Below are 15,449 nucleotides of genomic sequence, written 5' to 3' on the forward strand. Positions count from 1 at the left end.
GGTAAAAGCAGTACCAACAAAATTCTTGAGTCCCTTCAACAATTATCATGTGGGGCTCCTGGTTCTAAAATTCTCTGCATATTCTTACATATTTTTATGTGTACGAGAATAACATGAGGTCCTTCAAAAGTTCCCAGTCACCAATGAAGTATTCTACCACTTGCTGTCCTTCCTTGGCAACAATGGGAAAGGAGTCCCAAACGAACTTCCCAAACCCCAACTCCATCTCTGTCTCTGTGACACCTCTCAGGGTTGCTGGTGCCTCAGTGTCACAAGCGTGACTCTTCCTGTAGTCTTCCACTTCTGAAAACATGCTCTTAGCAGGATTCCTCTTCTAGTCCACAGGTAGTGTTGAGAATAAAATAGTATGCTGCTATCGTAAGATCCCTTTCCCAAAGGGAAGTATTTTTAAAACACCAAATTTCAAATGCTGCTACTTATATACCAATACTCAGCATTTACACATCAAAGGGTATCATTTGCAATATACTTTTCCTGGAGGAAAAATACCAACATTCTAGGTAGTCAAGCAAATAATTTTAGAAAATACTTATTATTGAGTATACTTATTCCTTACTCGTTGAAGAAGTTTATCTCTATAGTGTTCTACTTGCTCCTGAAAGCTTTGGCCTGGTTTTTTAGGTCTTTTTCCAGATTCCAGCTCATCCTGAAACTTCATAACTTTGAGCTGTAAAATAAGGTATTTTAAAATAAGTACTGTCATCACTACAACTTCCAGAGAAAATCAAGTTAAGCACTGCTTTGCTCCCTTTTTAAAAAACGTTTTTCTTCAAAACAAGTGTGTACAAAGGAAGAACATAAATACAAAGTAGTAACTGACCAGAACTCAGTAAAAATGTAACTTCAACATAAAACTCCCCTATCTGAAGGCCACCTGTCACACAACCCCAACTATGCAGGAATTGAATGATCCAGTGTGGGCCCACACACTCTCCGCACAGCTACCTAAGATGTCTCAAAAACCATGAACTGGCTCATGCATGCCCTTAAGAACTTACTTATTCTCTCAACACAATGACAATGAGTTGGTATCTGGTTCTCTAAATTAGAAAGGCTAGATTGCTAAAGGCAAACATACCATCAGCTAGATATGACAGCCAGCAGAAGGTGAGAGGATAAGCAGCTTAAAAAACTGCAGCATTCTGAACACAGCCCAGGTAGGACCAAACACAGAGCTGCACTGTCTAAGGTCTCACTCTACAGCTGTCTTCTACAACCAGAGCTCTGAGGTTCTCACTCGCCTCTTCCAAAACTCGAAGTCTTTGCCTTTTTGCTTAGAGATTCCTCCTGTTTTAATGGTTACATTTAAAAAGATAGTAAGATATATGACTGAGGGAGTGAAGAGAGAAAAAACATTTAAATGCTTGAGTACACCACTGTGTGAAGCCTCCCATAACAACCAAGCTCTCTTCTAAGAATGTATTTGTAGAAAATCAGTGTAAGAATTAAGTGTCCAAGAGTCAAACAAGAAATCTCAATGTTACTTGAGGAAAGGAGGCATTCCTAAGGAGCATTTTTAAAAATCATTATAAAATCCCTAGGTACAATTCCTGCTGATAAGGTCTAACTCAGGTTCAAGAACAAGTTCAGAGCACCCAGTAAATGGGTGGTCTCAGGTCCCAACTCAAGAGGAAGCAGTCCTCACAACGGCTGCTTAGCCACCCAACCCCCTGCTGCTCTGGGACAATGAATCAGGCATCACCTTCCCACTCAACTGTCCACTCCTTCTTCAGGAGCCAGGGCACAAAGGGATTTTTCCTGCCAAACAACACGACAAACAAGACACTGCGCCTGGCTCCCTGCCTACTGTTGCACTCCTCCAACCCCTGTTGGAAGAAGTGAGGATAACAGAATAGAAAAAGACAACTCCAGGTTAGTTACTGCTCTAAGTGGAATCTGAAAAATTAAGAATTTGCTTCTAGTCAACACTGCAGTATCATACAGCTGCATGTTTTCTAAGTGCTTCGTGGAGAATGTCAACATTTTATAACATGAATCCTTTGGTTTTTATTAATCCCATGCTAAAAAGTGTTCAGACATAGGCACCTTTAATAGGACACATCTGGAGAAGAAAACAGCTTAAAATATATACACACGCACATATATGTATATAAAAATATATATATCTTGGAGCCCTGGTGGTGCAGTGGTTAAGTGCTTAGCTGGTAACCAAAAGGTCAGCAGTTTGAACCAGCTCCTCCTCGGAAACCCTATGGGACAGTTCTACTCTGTCCTACAGGGTTGTTCTAAGTCGGAATTGACTCAACAGCAACAGGTTTGGTTTGGGTTTTTATACATGTATTATACATACTATATACGTTGTTGGAACCCACCCAGAGGAGCCTCAGAAGACAGGCCTGGCTGGTGATCTCCTTCTGAAAGGTTACAGCCTTGAAAACCCTATGGAGCAGTTCTACTCTGTACACACGGGATCGCCAGGAGTCGGAATCGCCTAACAGCAACTAACAGCAACAGGCCGAGGGAGGAAACAGTACGTACAAAGGTGTGATGCCAAGAAGGAGGCTAACTTGGGGGAGGAAGAGAAAGGCCAGGGGTGCAGCTTAAATTTCACTGTTTACTAACCTCAATTTCACGAAGCTTAGCTCGTTTTTCCTCACTCATTTCAGAGTACTTAGAGAACTTAGACTCGGTCATTTCTTCTTTAATTGGATTAGAGTACAAATGATGTTCTTCAGATTTAGAACTCTGAGTGTCATCTTCATCTTCACTTTCCTCTTCTTGACTTTGGGAATAAACACAATACACTCCATGTCAAGGCAGCAAAAAGAGGTGTTACATCTTTTAACCTGAATGTTTTGTTTCTCACTGCCTAAAAGCTTAAATAATGTTAGTCAAACATCAGAGGACAATTAATCACTAACTTATTCTGTAAGATATTTGATCAAATCTTACTTTATAAACAACTCTGTAAAAATGTCTGTTTTCTCCAGAAAAGGTTTGAGCTTCAATACAACCGCTGCTTTACGCAAATGTGATCTCTGCGCCTTTCGTTCTGTAACCAGCTTCCCTTGCAGCAGTGAAGTGAAATGGGTAATCAAGCCCATGATTTCTGCATACTTCACAGTTCAGAACGATTTCATGAAGCTTAATGCTTAAAAAGCCAAGTGTTTACCATTCCTTCAGCAGAGCCTATCAGCTAGATGTCTTAAATTTGAATCACTTATGTTAGAATAAAACAATCAATGCCACAAGTAAAGTCCTTATATGATTAGCACATGAACCCTGACATAAAGCAAGGTATAAATTTTAAATATTAGCACCAGTACTTGTATTGGTTCTAGGTCAGACAAGTCAAAATTGAAAAGTGGAGTGGCTGCCATGTGAAAGTCACTTGGGATACAAGAAGAAAAATATTCCCTTGGCCATCCAGAAGCACTCTAGAGGCAACAGGCAGGCAGGTGACTATGTATCAAACTGCTTCTCAGTGGTATAATAGAATTAACAAAATGCTCTTGAAGCATAATGAATGAAAAGACTTAAAAAAAAAAAAAAAAGTTATGCGTTCTGGAACTGAGCTTTGTGCGTGTCTAGTATTGGCAAAGAAACCCAGGCAAAATGAGACATCCATGTAAGTACAAGCATGTTTATAAACAAAATTCCTTACCAATAATATTGACTATAACATTAACATTACTGGCAAAGACTATAAAATATGTCCTTTTCCCTTTAATATTTAAACCTGGTAAGTTTTTTAAGCACTTAGATGTCGATACTCAGATACTAAACACATTCTACCATAAGCAGGAGTTCTTTTAGTATAAAGATTATTCATAATTCTATAAAAATAGTTCCACACAACCAAAGTCTCTCCAAATAAAAATTAAACAATTTTAAAGAAATCTCGTAAATAGACACACACTCTCCATGAAAAATTTTTAAGCTAGGCAGATAAAAAGAAAAGTGCTAGCAATTTAGAATAAAATGGGTACTAAGAGAAGACTTTGCTACTAGCATTTCAATTTCCCGTTAAAAATTTCTTTCCAGATGATAACTGTTTTATACTTCATACACAGAGCCTCATAATCATTTATACCACATATAGTTACAACTGAATACAACACTCAGGTAAGGATGACAAACTTCGAAACCAATCATAAAACAAACAAAAGCCATATTCTTTTTGGAAATAAACCTTTTAGTTACTATTTCTCATTCATTTGTCAGAAATTTTTTAAATGTAATTTTTGGTTAGTTCTTAAAAACAAAGTATTTCTTCTTTTAGAGTACACAAAATTTTTCAAGTGTTTTAAATGTTTTTAAAGAGTTAAAGTATGTGTGTGTACACACACGCATGCACATACTCATGTCCGTGTATGTAAGTAGGGATATTTACTGAAGAATTACTTTGGAATAAGGACCTGAAGTTGTTGATTAAATTGTGGTATCTACATAGTGGAAATAAGTAATTCCAGCCTGTTATTTACATATTTCCAATGTTAATGTTTCTGTTTTTGGCAATTTCAAATATTCCTTGGTTAATATCCTTGTATATTTATCTGAATGCCTGCTTTCAACCATAGGTGAATACAGAGCAGATAAATACATAGACTGGCATGAAACAATACCTACGACAATTGTGTGAAAACCGTGGATCACAGAAGAGTATCCCCACCCAAACAGAAGAGCATACATGATATTAAGTCATTTATGTTTAATAGAAACATATGTGCTTACGTATGCACAGAAAAGGTCTGGATGACTGGACACCCAACATTAGCTGTATTATTTAAGACTTTTTAAGTGAGCTACGCTACCATGATAATTTAAAAATATACTTCATAATCCTATTATAGTTTTTAAAGGCCTGAGCAATCTCTTTTAGCTTTAACTGTTACCAGTAGTTCTAGGTTTGAATCACATCTTATTGCTCTTTCTCTTCTTGGAAATTTGAGGCTCTAAATCCATACAGAATTCATTACAAATGAAATCGCTTCTTGAACATTTTGTCCAAAGTGTTAGTAGTGCTTTTTTTTAAAAAAAGAAATCACATTTCTGCCATTAAGGCAAGAATTCCTAATCATAACAAGCAGCTCTAAGTAAAAAAAAAAAAAAAGGCATTTGAATCCAGCCAACAGAGAGTAGGAGCGAGGCGTAAGAAAATTTCAAGAATTAGGAAGTTCTAGGTGAAAAAAGAACTCTGTCTTTCATTTTAGATTTAAGTAGCAAGTTCAGAAACACATTAATTTTATTCAAAACAAAACTACTTTTGAATTAATTTACATAAATACAATAATGATTGTTTTTCTGGTAATATCATTACTGAATTGTATGGTGTAAAGTAGAACGGATATGCTTTTCCCATTCAGGCCATCACCTATCCGCATGTTTGATTTCAAATTCCTTCCTTTATACCTTTATGAAGTCATTTTTATAGCAGTATGATTTCTTTGGAGTTCCTAACTTAAAAAAAAAAAATATTTCTAGTGATCCATGCCTCACTGTATCAATCCATGACCATCCCAACGTCAAACACTCAAATCCATCTAAAATGATACTCCAAAGTTAACAGGAATATTAAATTTATGCAAAAAAAAAAAAAACAAAAAAAAAAAACCCAGAAACAAAATCAATTGAACAGCATTTTGAGTTCTACAATGACAATTTAAAAGTAAATGTTTTTCTACCCTTCCTTACCCCCTAAATTAAATAATCATGATTTTATTAGTACATAAACTCTTCTTAATGAAGTAACTCTAAAATGATGAGAGATGTTACTAATGACAGGCTCATGGACATTAAAATGGTTAAAAAAAAAACCCACTCTTTAAAGTAAACTGAACTGTTTCCAATTCCTGGACTCAACAGCCTCAGACAGTTATTTCCATTAGCAAGCCACATCTATATTTTGTAAATATTCTGTCATAATCATTGCTGACTTGTTCTAATCATACCACCATTTCTGGAAAGACATGTTTGTTGCTAGGTTTTCCTCATCCCATCAAATAGCGTTTCCACAAACTGCTGGTTGACCACATTTCCTTAACAATTTAAATGCCACTAATGCCCACTTGGAGCCCTGGTGGTGCAGTGGTGAAGAGCTCGGCTGTGTTTTTGATGTCATCTCTCTTCCTATTTAAAAATCAACTTCCTTTGCAATGATTTTAAAGGTCATTGCAGGAAAATTTGGGAGCAAGAATTCCTAAAATCATATTCAGTGCCAAATGCAAAAACACTCTGGGGATAATCACCAAAGAGCAAAAATCGAAATTATAATTTCTCTATGAAGATTTTTTTCTCTTACTCATTCTTAATTCATAATACAGTATTTTTTTTTAAAGTAATGTACACCCAAAAGAAAACCTTCCCACTTACATCTTAAAAATCACTTTCTGTAGAGCTCAAAACAATATCTGATGACAAAGATTTGAAACACATACAGTCGATCAATTAGCAACTACAAAGTGAAAATGCATAACCTAGCATAGAAAGTAAACGCGAAAGCAAGGCAAGACTAGATGCGTCAAGACCAGAAACCAAAAACTCCTTATTCACTGGGAAAACAACGGGAACTAAAAATGATCCTCTTAAAAAACAAATGATCCTCTTACAAGGTTTTTTTAAGAGTCAAGTTTTCCTCTTCACCATTATTTCAACCATACCTCTTAATGAAAAAGAGAGTGTATATGCACAAGGAGCTGAGTATATTCGAAACTTAGATTCTTACTTTTGATTTTCTTCTTCTTCTGATTCTTCATGCTGGTCAAATAATTCCCATTTAGAAGTTGTTACAGCTGAATGGATGGAAAAAAAGGATGTAATTCCATAAGGTAAATTAGCATTTTGCAGTAGCACAGTAGAAGCCCAGCTTCAGAACTGAAAGTTTGTATTACGTAAGTTTTTATCTACATTTACCTATTCTTTTAACAGCCATTTCTATGTGCTAAATAATATAAATCTTTCCTCACACCTATAATTTTATTCGAGCGTACAAAATGACAAATAATATTGTCATCCTCATTTCTGTGCTGGCAGGTAAGATTTATCTAATTAGAACCCATAAATATTAAGAACTACAGGTTATAAGCACTAGGATATGTGTCCAAGTAAGGAAGTCATCAAAGGCAGGCTGGTCTAAACTGCATCTAGTAAGTCACACATTATGAGAGGGTCAAAGCTTGGTTTCTTTGAAACTGACCTTTAAGTAGATTTCCAAATAGGTACCCCTCTACTCTACATTTTCTACTGAAATGGCTTAAGAGGTTTTTAGTGATTTCTCTGATTACTCAAGTAAGCTTCCACACCAAAGGATTTAAGAAAACTGTAACAGCAACCACAATGAAGTTTAGCCACCAGACACAAAATATGCTAACACTGGGTGCTAAGGTTCAAACATTTATAAAACATAAAAGGAAAACACACACACGAAAAACTTTAATTTATAAGCACTTAATTTTCTGACGCTCAATATTTATTATACTTTTACACTCACCCTGTGCTTCCAATTCCGATTCATCTACAGCTTCCCATTTTGATGGGGCAACTTTAAATATAGGCTCATTCTTCTTTGAGTCTTCCGTCGCATCCACTATTGGAGAGAGGTGCACCATTAACGTGGACTACTAGAGGCTGACCCAAAGCAACGGACTCACTGGTATTCACTATCTTACTGAACAGTAAAATAAAATAAGGCCACGCATGGACTAATGATGACAGTGTCTACTAGAGGCTGACCCAAAGCAACGGACTCACTGGTATTCACTATCTTACTGAACAGTAAAATAAAATAAGGCCACGCATGGACTAATGATGATAGTGTCTACTAGAGGCTGACCCAAAGCAACGGACTCACTGGTATTCACTATCTTACTGAACAGTAAAATAAAATAAGGCCACGCATGGACTAATGATGATAGTGTGGAGAAGGACTATGACTAATCCAATTCTTTACACCTGAGGTCCAATTTTCAAAGAGTATGCCAATTCAGAAAATACAGATTACCAGTATTTCAAACACTGGAGAAGTTGAGGAAGTAAAAAATCTTAAGCACTTTATTATAAATATTGTTTTAACTACAGCATTCACATATTGCTCAATCTTTTAACACATAATTCAAATGTACTTAAGACTGTGTATACTTATTTCCAAAAATTATTTTAGGCAGCTAGCATAACTGCGTTACCAAGAAAACTAATCTTAAAAACAAAACTGATAAAACCAGGCACCTGGGACTATGAATATAATTAAGCACAAGACTTAGCCTATAATTTTCTGACGATCAAGCCAAAAAAACAAAAACTTGCTAATCTATAGAAGGCTGACTGTCCCAACACAAAAATGCGACCAGAAAGAGAATATTTTTCTTGGCGCTTTCAACTGTACTACTGGGTATTTGAATTTTGAAAGGTGAAGAGATAAAAGAAAAAAGTTAATAACTCGACACCTTCTTAATCAGAAATTCTAACCATTTTGAACTTACGAGGTACTCCATCAAGATCATCATCAAGACTCTTTATAGGGACTCCATCGAGGTCATCAATGGGAGTAGCATCAATAGGAATTCCATCCACATCTTCAAGAGGTGCGCCGTCAAGCTCTTCCTCAATGGGGGCACCATCGAGGTCATCTGGTACATCCTACAGAGACATGCACTATCGTGGCATGTTCCTTTGCCTGCTAAAGTCATGTTGCTACAATAGTAATCTATAATCTAATACTAATCAACCAGGTGGATATCCACTCATATTCCCAAACTTGAGGTGGTAGAAGTGAAGAAGAAGAAGGATTCAAGTATTTGGGAAGTAAAAAACAGCAGAATGGTAATGAAGACAATCTGCTACCATAGTCGCAGAACTTTTCATGTACATACTCACTTACGTAACCAAAACACCCGCTGCTATCAAGTTGATTCCAACTCATAGCAACCCTGTAGGACCGTGTAGAACTGCCCCATAGGGTCTCCAAGGCTTAATCTTTACGGAAACAGACTGCCACAACTCTCTCCCATGGAGTGGCTGGTGGATTGTAACCACTGACCTTTTTTTTTTTTGGTCAGCAGCCAAACACTCGACCACTGCATCACCAGGGCTCCTTATTTACTTATACAACAACGGTTAACTTAACGAAATGCAATTATGCTACATTGATCTTACTTGCTTTTTCTGCTCTACTTGCTGTATATACACACATATAATACATGTTGCTATACATACATATACACACATACATATAAATCTTTTCATGTCATCAAATGAAAAATCAGCCACCAATGTTAACATAAGTATACAAAACAGAATACTGTTATATATATAATTTCAACTCCAGAGCTCTGGCAATGCCAGCAACAAAATCCACTCGGTAGTGGTAAACAGAAGATACTTTTCACAAAAAAATGTTACGTGCATCTATAACATACCACACCCTCCAGTGTCCCCCACAAATAAATTAAAAAAAAAAAAAAAAAAAGACAAATACACTGAGTGCCTACCTCAGTTTCCTTTTCTTCGATAATATTTACAAGCCCTAAGAAAATGTTTTGTAGTTTGATCAAAAATGGCTCTGGATAAATTGCCCAATCTTCCCATGCTCTGAAGCAGGTCATTACCCTTTGCTAAAATAGGAAACAAATTATTTTTGTAGGACAACATGTGTCAAACATCAGTTTATGAGAAGTACCATTATTACTTGCTCTATTTTCTTTTAAACTGACATTCTTTATAAAATTTAGGTAAAGAAAATTATAATATACCACTATTGTAACTTAAAAAAAATCAAAGTCGCCTTCTAATTAAAAGAAAAGCAGCAGCCCTAAAAAATAAACTTGTTCATAAAATAATGTTTTATAAGTATAATGAAAAAGAAACAGTAACTGTTTGCTACTGACCAGCTACGGCCAACGCCCACACCACTACCGCTACCATTAGACGACATTCTAGGAGACACCATCACAGAGAATTATGAAGTTGGAAATCAGCATAGCCGAATCTTGACCTGAATCCCTTATGGTCCAATAAAGTACTTTCTAATTCTGGCTAATACTTTTCTCTGTCCTTCCCTAAACTTTTCTGCAAGTTCTGATTTATGACCTAAAATAAAATGAAGTTGTTTGAGTTCCCTAAATGGTGGGGTCACTGGGAATCTTCCCAAACTAAAATATTTCCCTAACAAAAAGTCTTCTTCCTATGAAAGTACACTTATTTATTCAATTATAAGTAAGGTAATTTGTTTAGCTTTTCTTAAAGTTGGTCCACATCTTAAGAGATTAAAAAGTTAGTTACTAAATCTATTTTCTAAAACAAAAACCAAACCCACTGCTGTTACAAATACTAAATGTATATTCCCTAATCCAGTCAAATTATATCTACCATTACAAAACAAATGATCTTCTAAATGCATTCTAGGAAAGACTGTTTAAAATATTAAATGAAAACACCAAAACTAAATACCTGAAAAAAAAAAAAATAACACTCGTCAATATACTTTTTTAAATTTCTGACATTTTTGACAATGACGGTAAAATCAGTGGTAGCAGAAGTTTAAAGGAATATTTTCTAAAATACCCAAGTTTTAAATTACCATCATACACTTGTGTTATGTATTTTTCTATCCCTCCTATGCACCCTGGCCCACTCCCCTCCACAACCATCCACTACTCTCCCTACCCTTTTAAAACACTAGGGCAAATGGACACGGGGAACCTGGAGTGGAAAACGGGAGCGTGCTGTCACATTGTGGGGACTGCAACCAGTGTCACAAAACTATGTGTATAAATTTTTTGAATGAGAAACTGAGCTGTAAACTTTCACATAAATCAATTAAAAAAAAAAAAAAAACCTAGGGCAAAAAATAGTAAAATAATGCACATACCTTAAAGTTTTCAGACTGCAAATGGCCTTGAATTGTACGATAGGTAGCATTGAGGTCTGAAAATATCTGACATAACTTTGTTTCAAAACTGAAATTCAAATAATTTATTCTTTAAAAGAGAACTTGTTTAACCAGTCCCTAACCACTTCAATGTGCTAGCCAATGAAAGCCTCTCTTAGACTTAAAATATTTAGGAAATAAATTAATTAAGCAATTTCAGAACATCAAGAAGTCTAAAACCACAACTGAAATGCTTTAACTCTATTCCTCAGAATTTTTCTACTGCAAATTTGCCAAGAGTCCTAATAGACTAGTTCCCTTTATTAAGAGAAATTTTACACTGAGGATCCTTTAAGCCATCGAGTTGTGATTTGTTTTATAAAATAAAAAGCTTAGAAAAGTTAAGCAACTTGTCCAAGAAAAAGAAACTAATGGCAGAGCTAAGACTAGAACCCAGCTCTCCAAATTTCCCTTCAGAACACTGGATATCATCAGTTCCTAGGGAACAGCTTCCCTGAGCCTAGTTTATAAATTAAAATAAAGGAGAACTCTGGAGAGCTAAGGAAGAGTTAACATATTAATTACAGTACAGCAACATAATTTCTTACTGCCTTAGAAAATATTAACAATGAATTACAATCAACACAATAATGATCAGATCCTATAGTTGTCTTTAGTTTTTTTCTTTGTGCTTGCCATCATTTGTACTGCAAACTTGTTATAAAAATGGCTAAATATACAATAAAAATGAAATTATTTTTTAATTCCACCTGTTTGTTTCACTGTCAAGAAACTAATAGGAAATGAAAACTTTCAGATAGCTCTGACAATTTAGCTTACAGTGGTTTATAGTTCAATAAAATCAAAAAATTTTTTTAATCTTACCAACCATGAATAAATTCAAATTATCGTATTATGGGGGGAGGGGTATCAATTGACAAAACAATCCTCTTTTTCTGAATTCCTTATCTTTAAGTATTTTATTTCAGGATTACCAGTTTAAAGTATTATACTTACAATTTTCTATAATATGAAGCATTGGCAACTTTGGCTGAAGAGTTGTACAAAACATCAGAAACCAAATATAATCTGGCAATCTAGAATACCAGAAATATAATACAAAGCAGATTAAAAATGGTGGTATACTTGGAACAAAAATCATTAGCCAAATCTACACAAAAATATTTATAACAGCTTTATTTATAATTACCAAATCTTGGAAGCAACTGAGATATCCTTCAAAAGGTGAATGTACAAACAAATTGGTACATCCATACAATGGAGTATTATTCCGTGATAAAAAGTAATTAGCTACCAAGCCACAAAAACATATGGAGGAACCATAAACGAATATTGCTAAGTGAACAAAGCCACAAAGGGAAACGATTCCAACTAAATGACATTCTGGAAAAGAGAACACTACAGAGACAATGAAAGAACAGTGGCTGCCAGGGGTTCAGGGGGAGAACGGGAGGATAAATAGGCAAAGCACAGAGCATTTTAAGGGCAGTGAAACTAGTCTGTATGATATTGTAATGGTGGATACATAACATTAGGGATTTGTCAGAACTGTACAACACAGACAGTAAACTCTAGCGTAAACTATAGGCTTTAGTTAATAATAATGTATCAATACTGGCTCACTGATTGTAACAAATGTACCACACTAATGCCAGATATTAATAAGAGACACGGGGGGAGGGGCAAGTATACAGGAACTCTGTCCCTTCTGTGTAATTTTTCTGTAAACACAACTCTTAAAAAAAAAAAAGCTTTAAAAAATCATAAGTCATTATCTAGAAAAAATTCTGTACCATCATTTCTTGGAATCAGGGGCATAACTCTACTTTTAGCTGTGTTTTAATAATTGCTGCTAATTAGAAGAGCCATGAGAAATTCAACAGCACCACAACTGTGATAAAATTTGTAGCTCATTTACATTTCAACCTGTTGATAGCTCGTACAGCAATGAACATAACAAGCTCTCAGGTACAAGGAAAACAAGACTGCTTAGGAAAGGTTTCTTCTAGTCCAGCTCTTCATGCAAAAAAGCCAACCATTTCCAATACAAAAAGAAGTTAACTATTACCTCACCTTTACTTAAACATTCAAAAAGAAGTCATTCCCATACCTTTTTAGGAAGGGGTGTCTTTAAGATGGACAATGACTCAGTAATGCAATCCACTATTTCTTCAGCAGCTTCAGCATTATTAAGACAGAAAACCATTGCATCTCCAATATCATTTTTCCTTGGAGTTAATCCCCGTAAGATTTCTTCTAACTTATCCCTCTGTCTGAATACAAATATTTTTAACTTATACTTTACAGATACAAATCTCAAATACATACCTTCTGCTTATAAACTAATTTCTTTAAAACTCAAAGAACTTGAATACATATTTCTAAAAAGATCTACAAATGGCCAGTAAGCACATGGAAAAAATTACAGGTGTTTTTCAAGTGTCTCTAAGTGCAGCCAGCCCTATTATTCCATACACTGAAGAAGACCCTTCATGTTCTTTACTCCCCTTCTTTGAAAGAAGTTGATTTCTTCAGCACTGTGGCATAGCATAGGATTAGGACAGCCTAAATTAAGGACTGGCAAACATTTCCTATGAAGGGCCACGTAGTAAATATTTCAGGCTTTGCAGGCCATAAGGTCTCTATCACAGTGCTCAACTCTGCTGCTGTACTAACGAAGCAACCATAAATAAAACTTTATTTATAAAAATAGGCAGTAGCCAGATTTGCCCTGTGGGCTGATGGTACCAACGTCTGGGGTAATGACTAACACCTATCTTCAGAAGCATATCCTCAAATAATTACTATAGCCCTCTACTCACGAGTCGTCTCACAAACAATACATCAATGCAACCAATATTAATATTTGCAGACTAGGCAGTAAAATATATAATCCTATATGCTAAAAACTCTTTTACTCAGCTTTTTCCCATGTGGTATACAGAACTTCCTCTGAACATTCGATAGTTAACTTGGTTCCTGCTTCTTAAAACCACAGCAGTTCTGACTGAGTACTAATAACAACACATACTTCGGTCACCTAACAACTCACCACACACTGACAAACTCTGTGGAGGGGCTTTGCATAGTCAACCATCTGACCCTACTGGCCATACAGTAATTTTTCCTCTTTATATTGTATTCAGAGAGGCAAGAATACTGAAGGTCCATAGACAATTTCTGTGACAATCTGATGTATTCCAATGCTGGAGGAAGAGTCAATCTTTAAGAGATCATCATTAATTTTATCAGTAAGAAGAGGCCGAGGTCAGCAGCACACACATAGTTGTATTTGCCAAGATGTTTGTTTAAAATTACATTGCATATGACAAAAAATGTTACCATTTTAAATATTTACAAGTGAAAAAACCACTTTCTTTTAGGTTACCATCTCTAGAAAGACTACTGTAAGAGTATGTGACTTTTCTGAATGTGTAATAGAAAGAAAAAAAAAATCTTACTCTTCCTTCAGTGCTCCCTTTTTACTAGGCTCCTCAACAAAAGCTTCTGTTTCTTGCTCTTCTGACATCCCATGCAGGTATGGATTTAATGGTGGTGGCCTCCAAAAAGATCCATTTTTGAACATTCGAAAATCTTCTGTCCTCCACTTAGTTGGAGAATCTCCCTAATAAAAGCCCAGAATGTTATTAGAAAGGTCTAATAACTCAGAGTCAAAATAAACAAAGTAATAGACTGTACTTGCCTGCAGAATAGAATAAAGCTTCCACCTATAGTAAACATGGGCTGGTGTCTGATTTTCAAATAAGAACCTAAAACAAAAAAGAAAAAAATACATTAAACATCACATTCTTTAACAAAGAGCTATCCTCAAGTAAATATTAACAAATGAGAATTACTTGCCTAATTAGTTCCAAATAAAACTGAAAGCAAAGATCCCAGAAAAGAAATCCTCACCCCACTGCTACCAGCCACTCCCTCCAACCCAGCCCGAAACTGATTTCCTGTCTTAGTGACTTACATTAATATTCAGAAGGGCTTCATGCATCTTGCCAAGTCTTAAAACCACCTTTATGGAACACTATGTGTCAAATACTGTGTCTGGCAATGGTGAAATTTTCACAACATACAATTTCAAAAGTAGTGATTTTATACTACTTAAGTGAAAAAGTGGAAACCCTGGTGGCATAGTGGCTAAGAGCTACAGCTGCTAACCAAAAGGTTGGCAGTTCGAATCCACCAGGTACTCCTTGGAAACACCATGAGGCAGTTCTACTCTGTGCTATACGGTCGCTATGAGTCAGAGTTGACTCGATGGCAAAAGGTTTGGTTTTTTGGTTTAAGCAAAAAATGTTAATTTCTTAGACATAATTCAAAGACAAGCAAATTCCCTTAAACCTCATTTGTTTTAGTGTATCTCACTTATAAAAGATTCATTTTTGAAAGGTATAATGGACAATATTCTCCTCCCGAAGAATCCTGAAAACAATACCATTTAATTGACTACATCAAAATCATGCGGAAAATTGACCCAAGCACTTTTTAGTCTAATTACTAAAATTGCCTTTTCACACTATTACAAATCCCACACTTTTTAGAATTTTGTTCTTGGAAATATTTTTTA

The 15,449-nt window shown here is 35.6% G+C and overlaps 1 protein-coding gene across 3 annotated transcripts in view; it reads right to left on the reverse strand.

The window, feature by feature from the left end:
- U2SURP (U2 snRNP associated SURP domain containing) overlaps nt 1-15,449 on the reverse strand; it is a 50,022-nt gene that overhangs the window by 9,850 nt on the left and 24,723 nt on the right. For all 3 annotated transcript variants that reach the window (XM_049867225.1, XM_049867224.1, XM_049867223.1), the window contains 11 exons: nt 14,571-14,637; nt 14,329-14,492; nt 12,978-13,140; nt 11,864-11,943; nt 10,847-10,934; nt 9,468-9,590; nt 8,460-8,616; nt 7,472-7,567; nt 6,707-6,773; nt 2,605-2,764; nt 578-688 (listed from right to left, as the gene is read on the reverse strand). In XM_049867225.1, the coding sequence (XP_049723182.1) occupies nt 578-688; nt 2,605-2,764; nt 6,707-6,773; nt 7,472-7,567; nt 8,460-8,616; nt 9,468-9,590; nt 10,847-10,934; nt 11,864-11,943; nt 12,978-13,140; nt 14,329-14,492; nt 14,571-14,637 (1,276 nt within the window). The remainder of the gene's footprint in view (nt 1-577; nt 689-2,604; nt 2,765-6,706; nt 6,774-7,471; nt 7,568-8,459; nt 8,617-9,467; nt 9,591-10,846; nt 10,935-11,863; nt 11,944-12,977; nt 13,141-14,328; nt 14,493-14,570; nt 14,638-15,449) is intronic.

This window comes from Elephas maximus, chromosome 23 (assembly GCF_024166365.1).
Source record: "Elephas maximus indicus isolate mEleMax1 chromosome 23, mEleMax1 primary haplotype, whole genome shotgun sequence".
NCBI lineage: Eukaryota > Metazoa > Chordata > Mammalia > Proboscidea > Elephantidae > Elephas > Elephas maximus.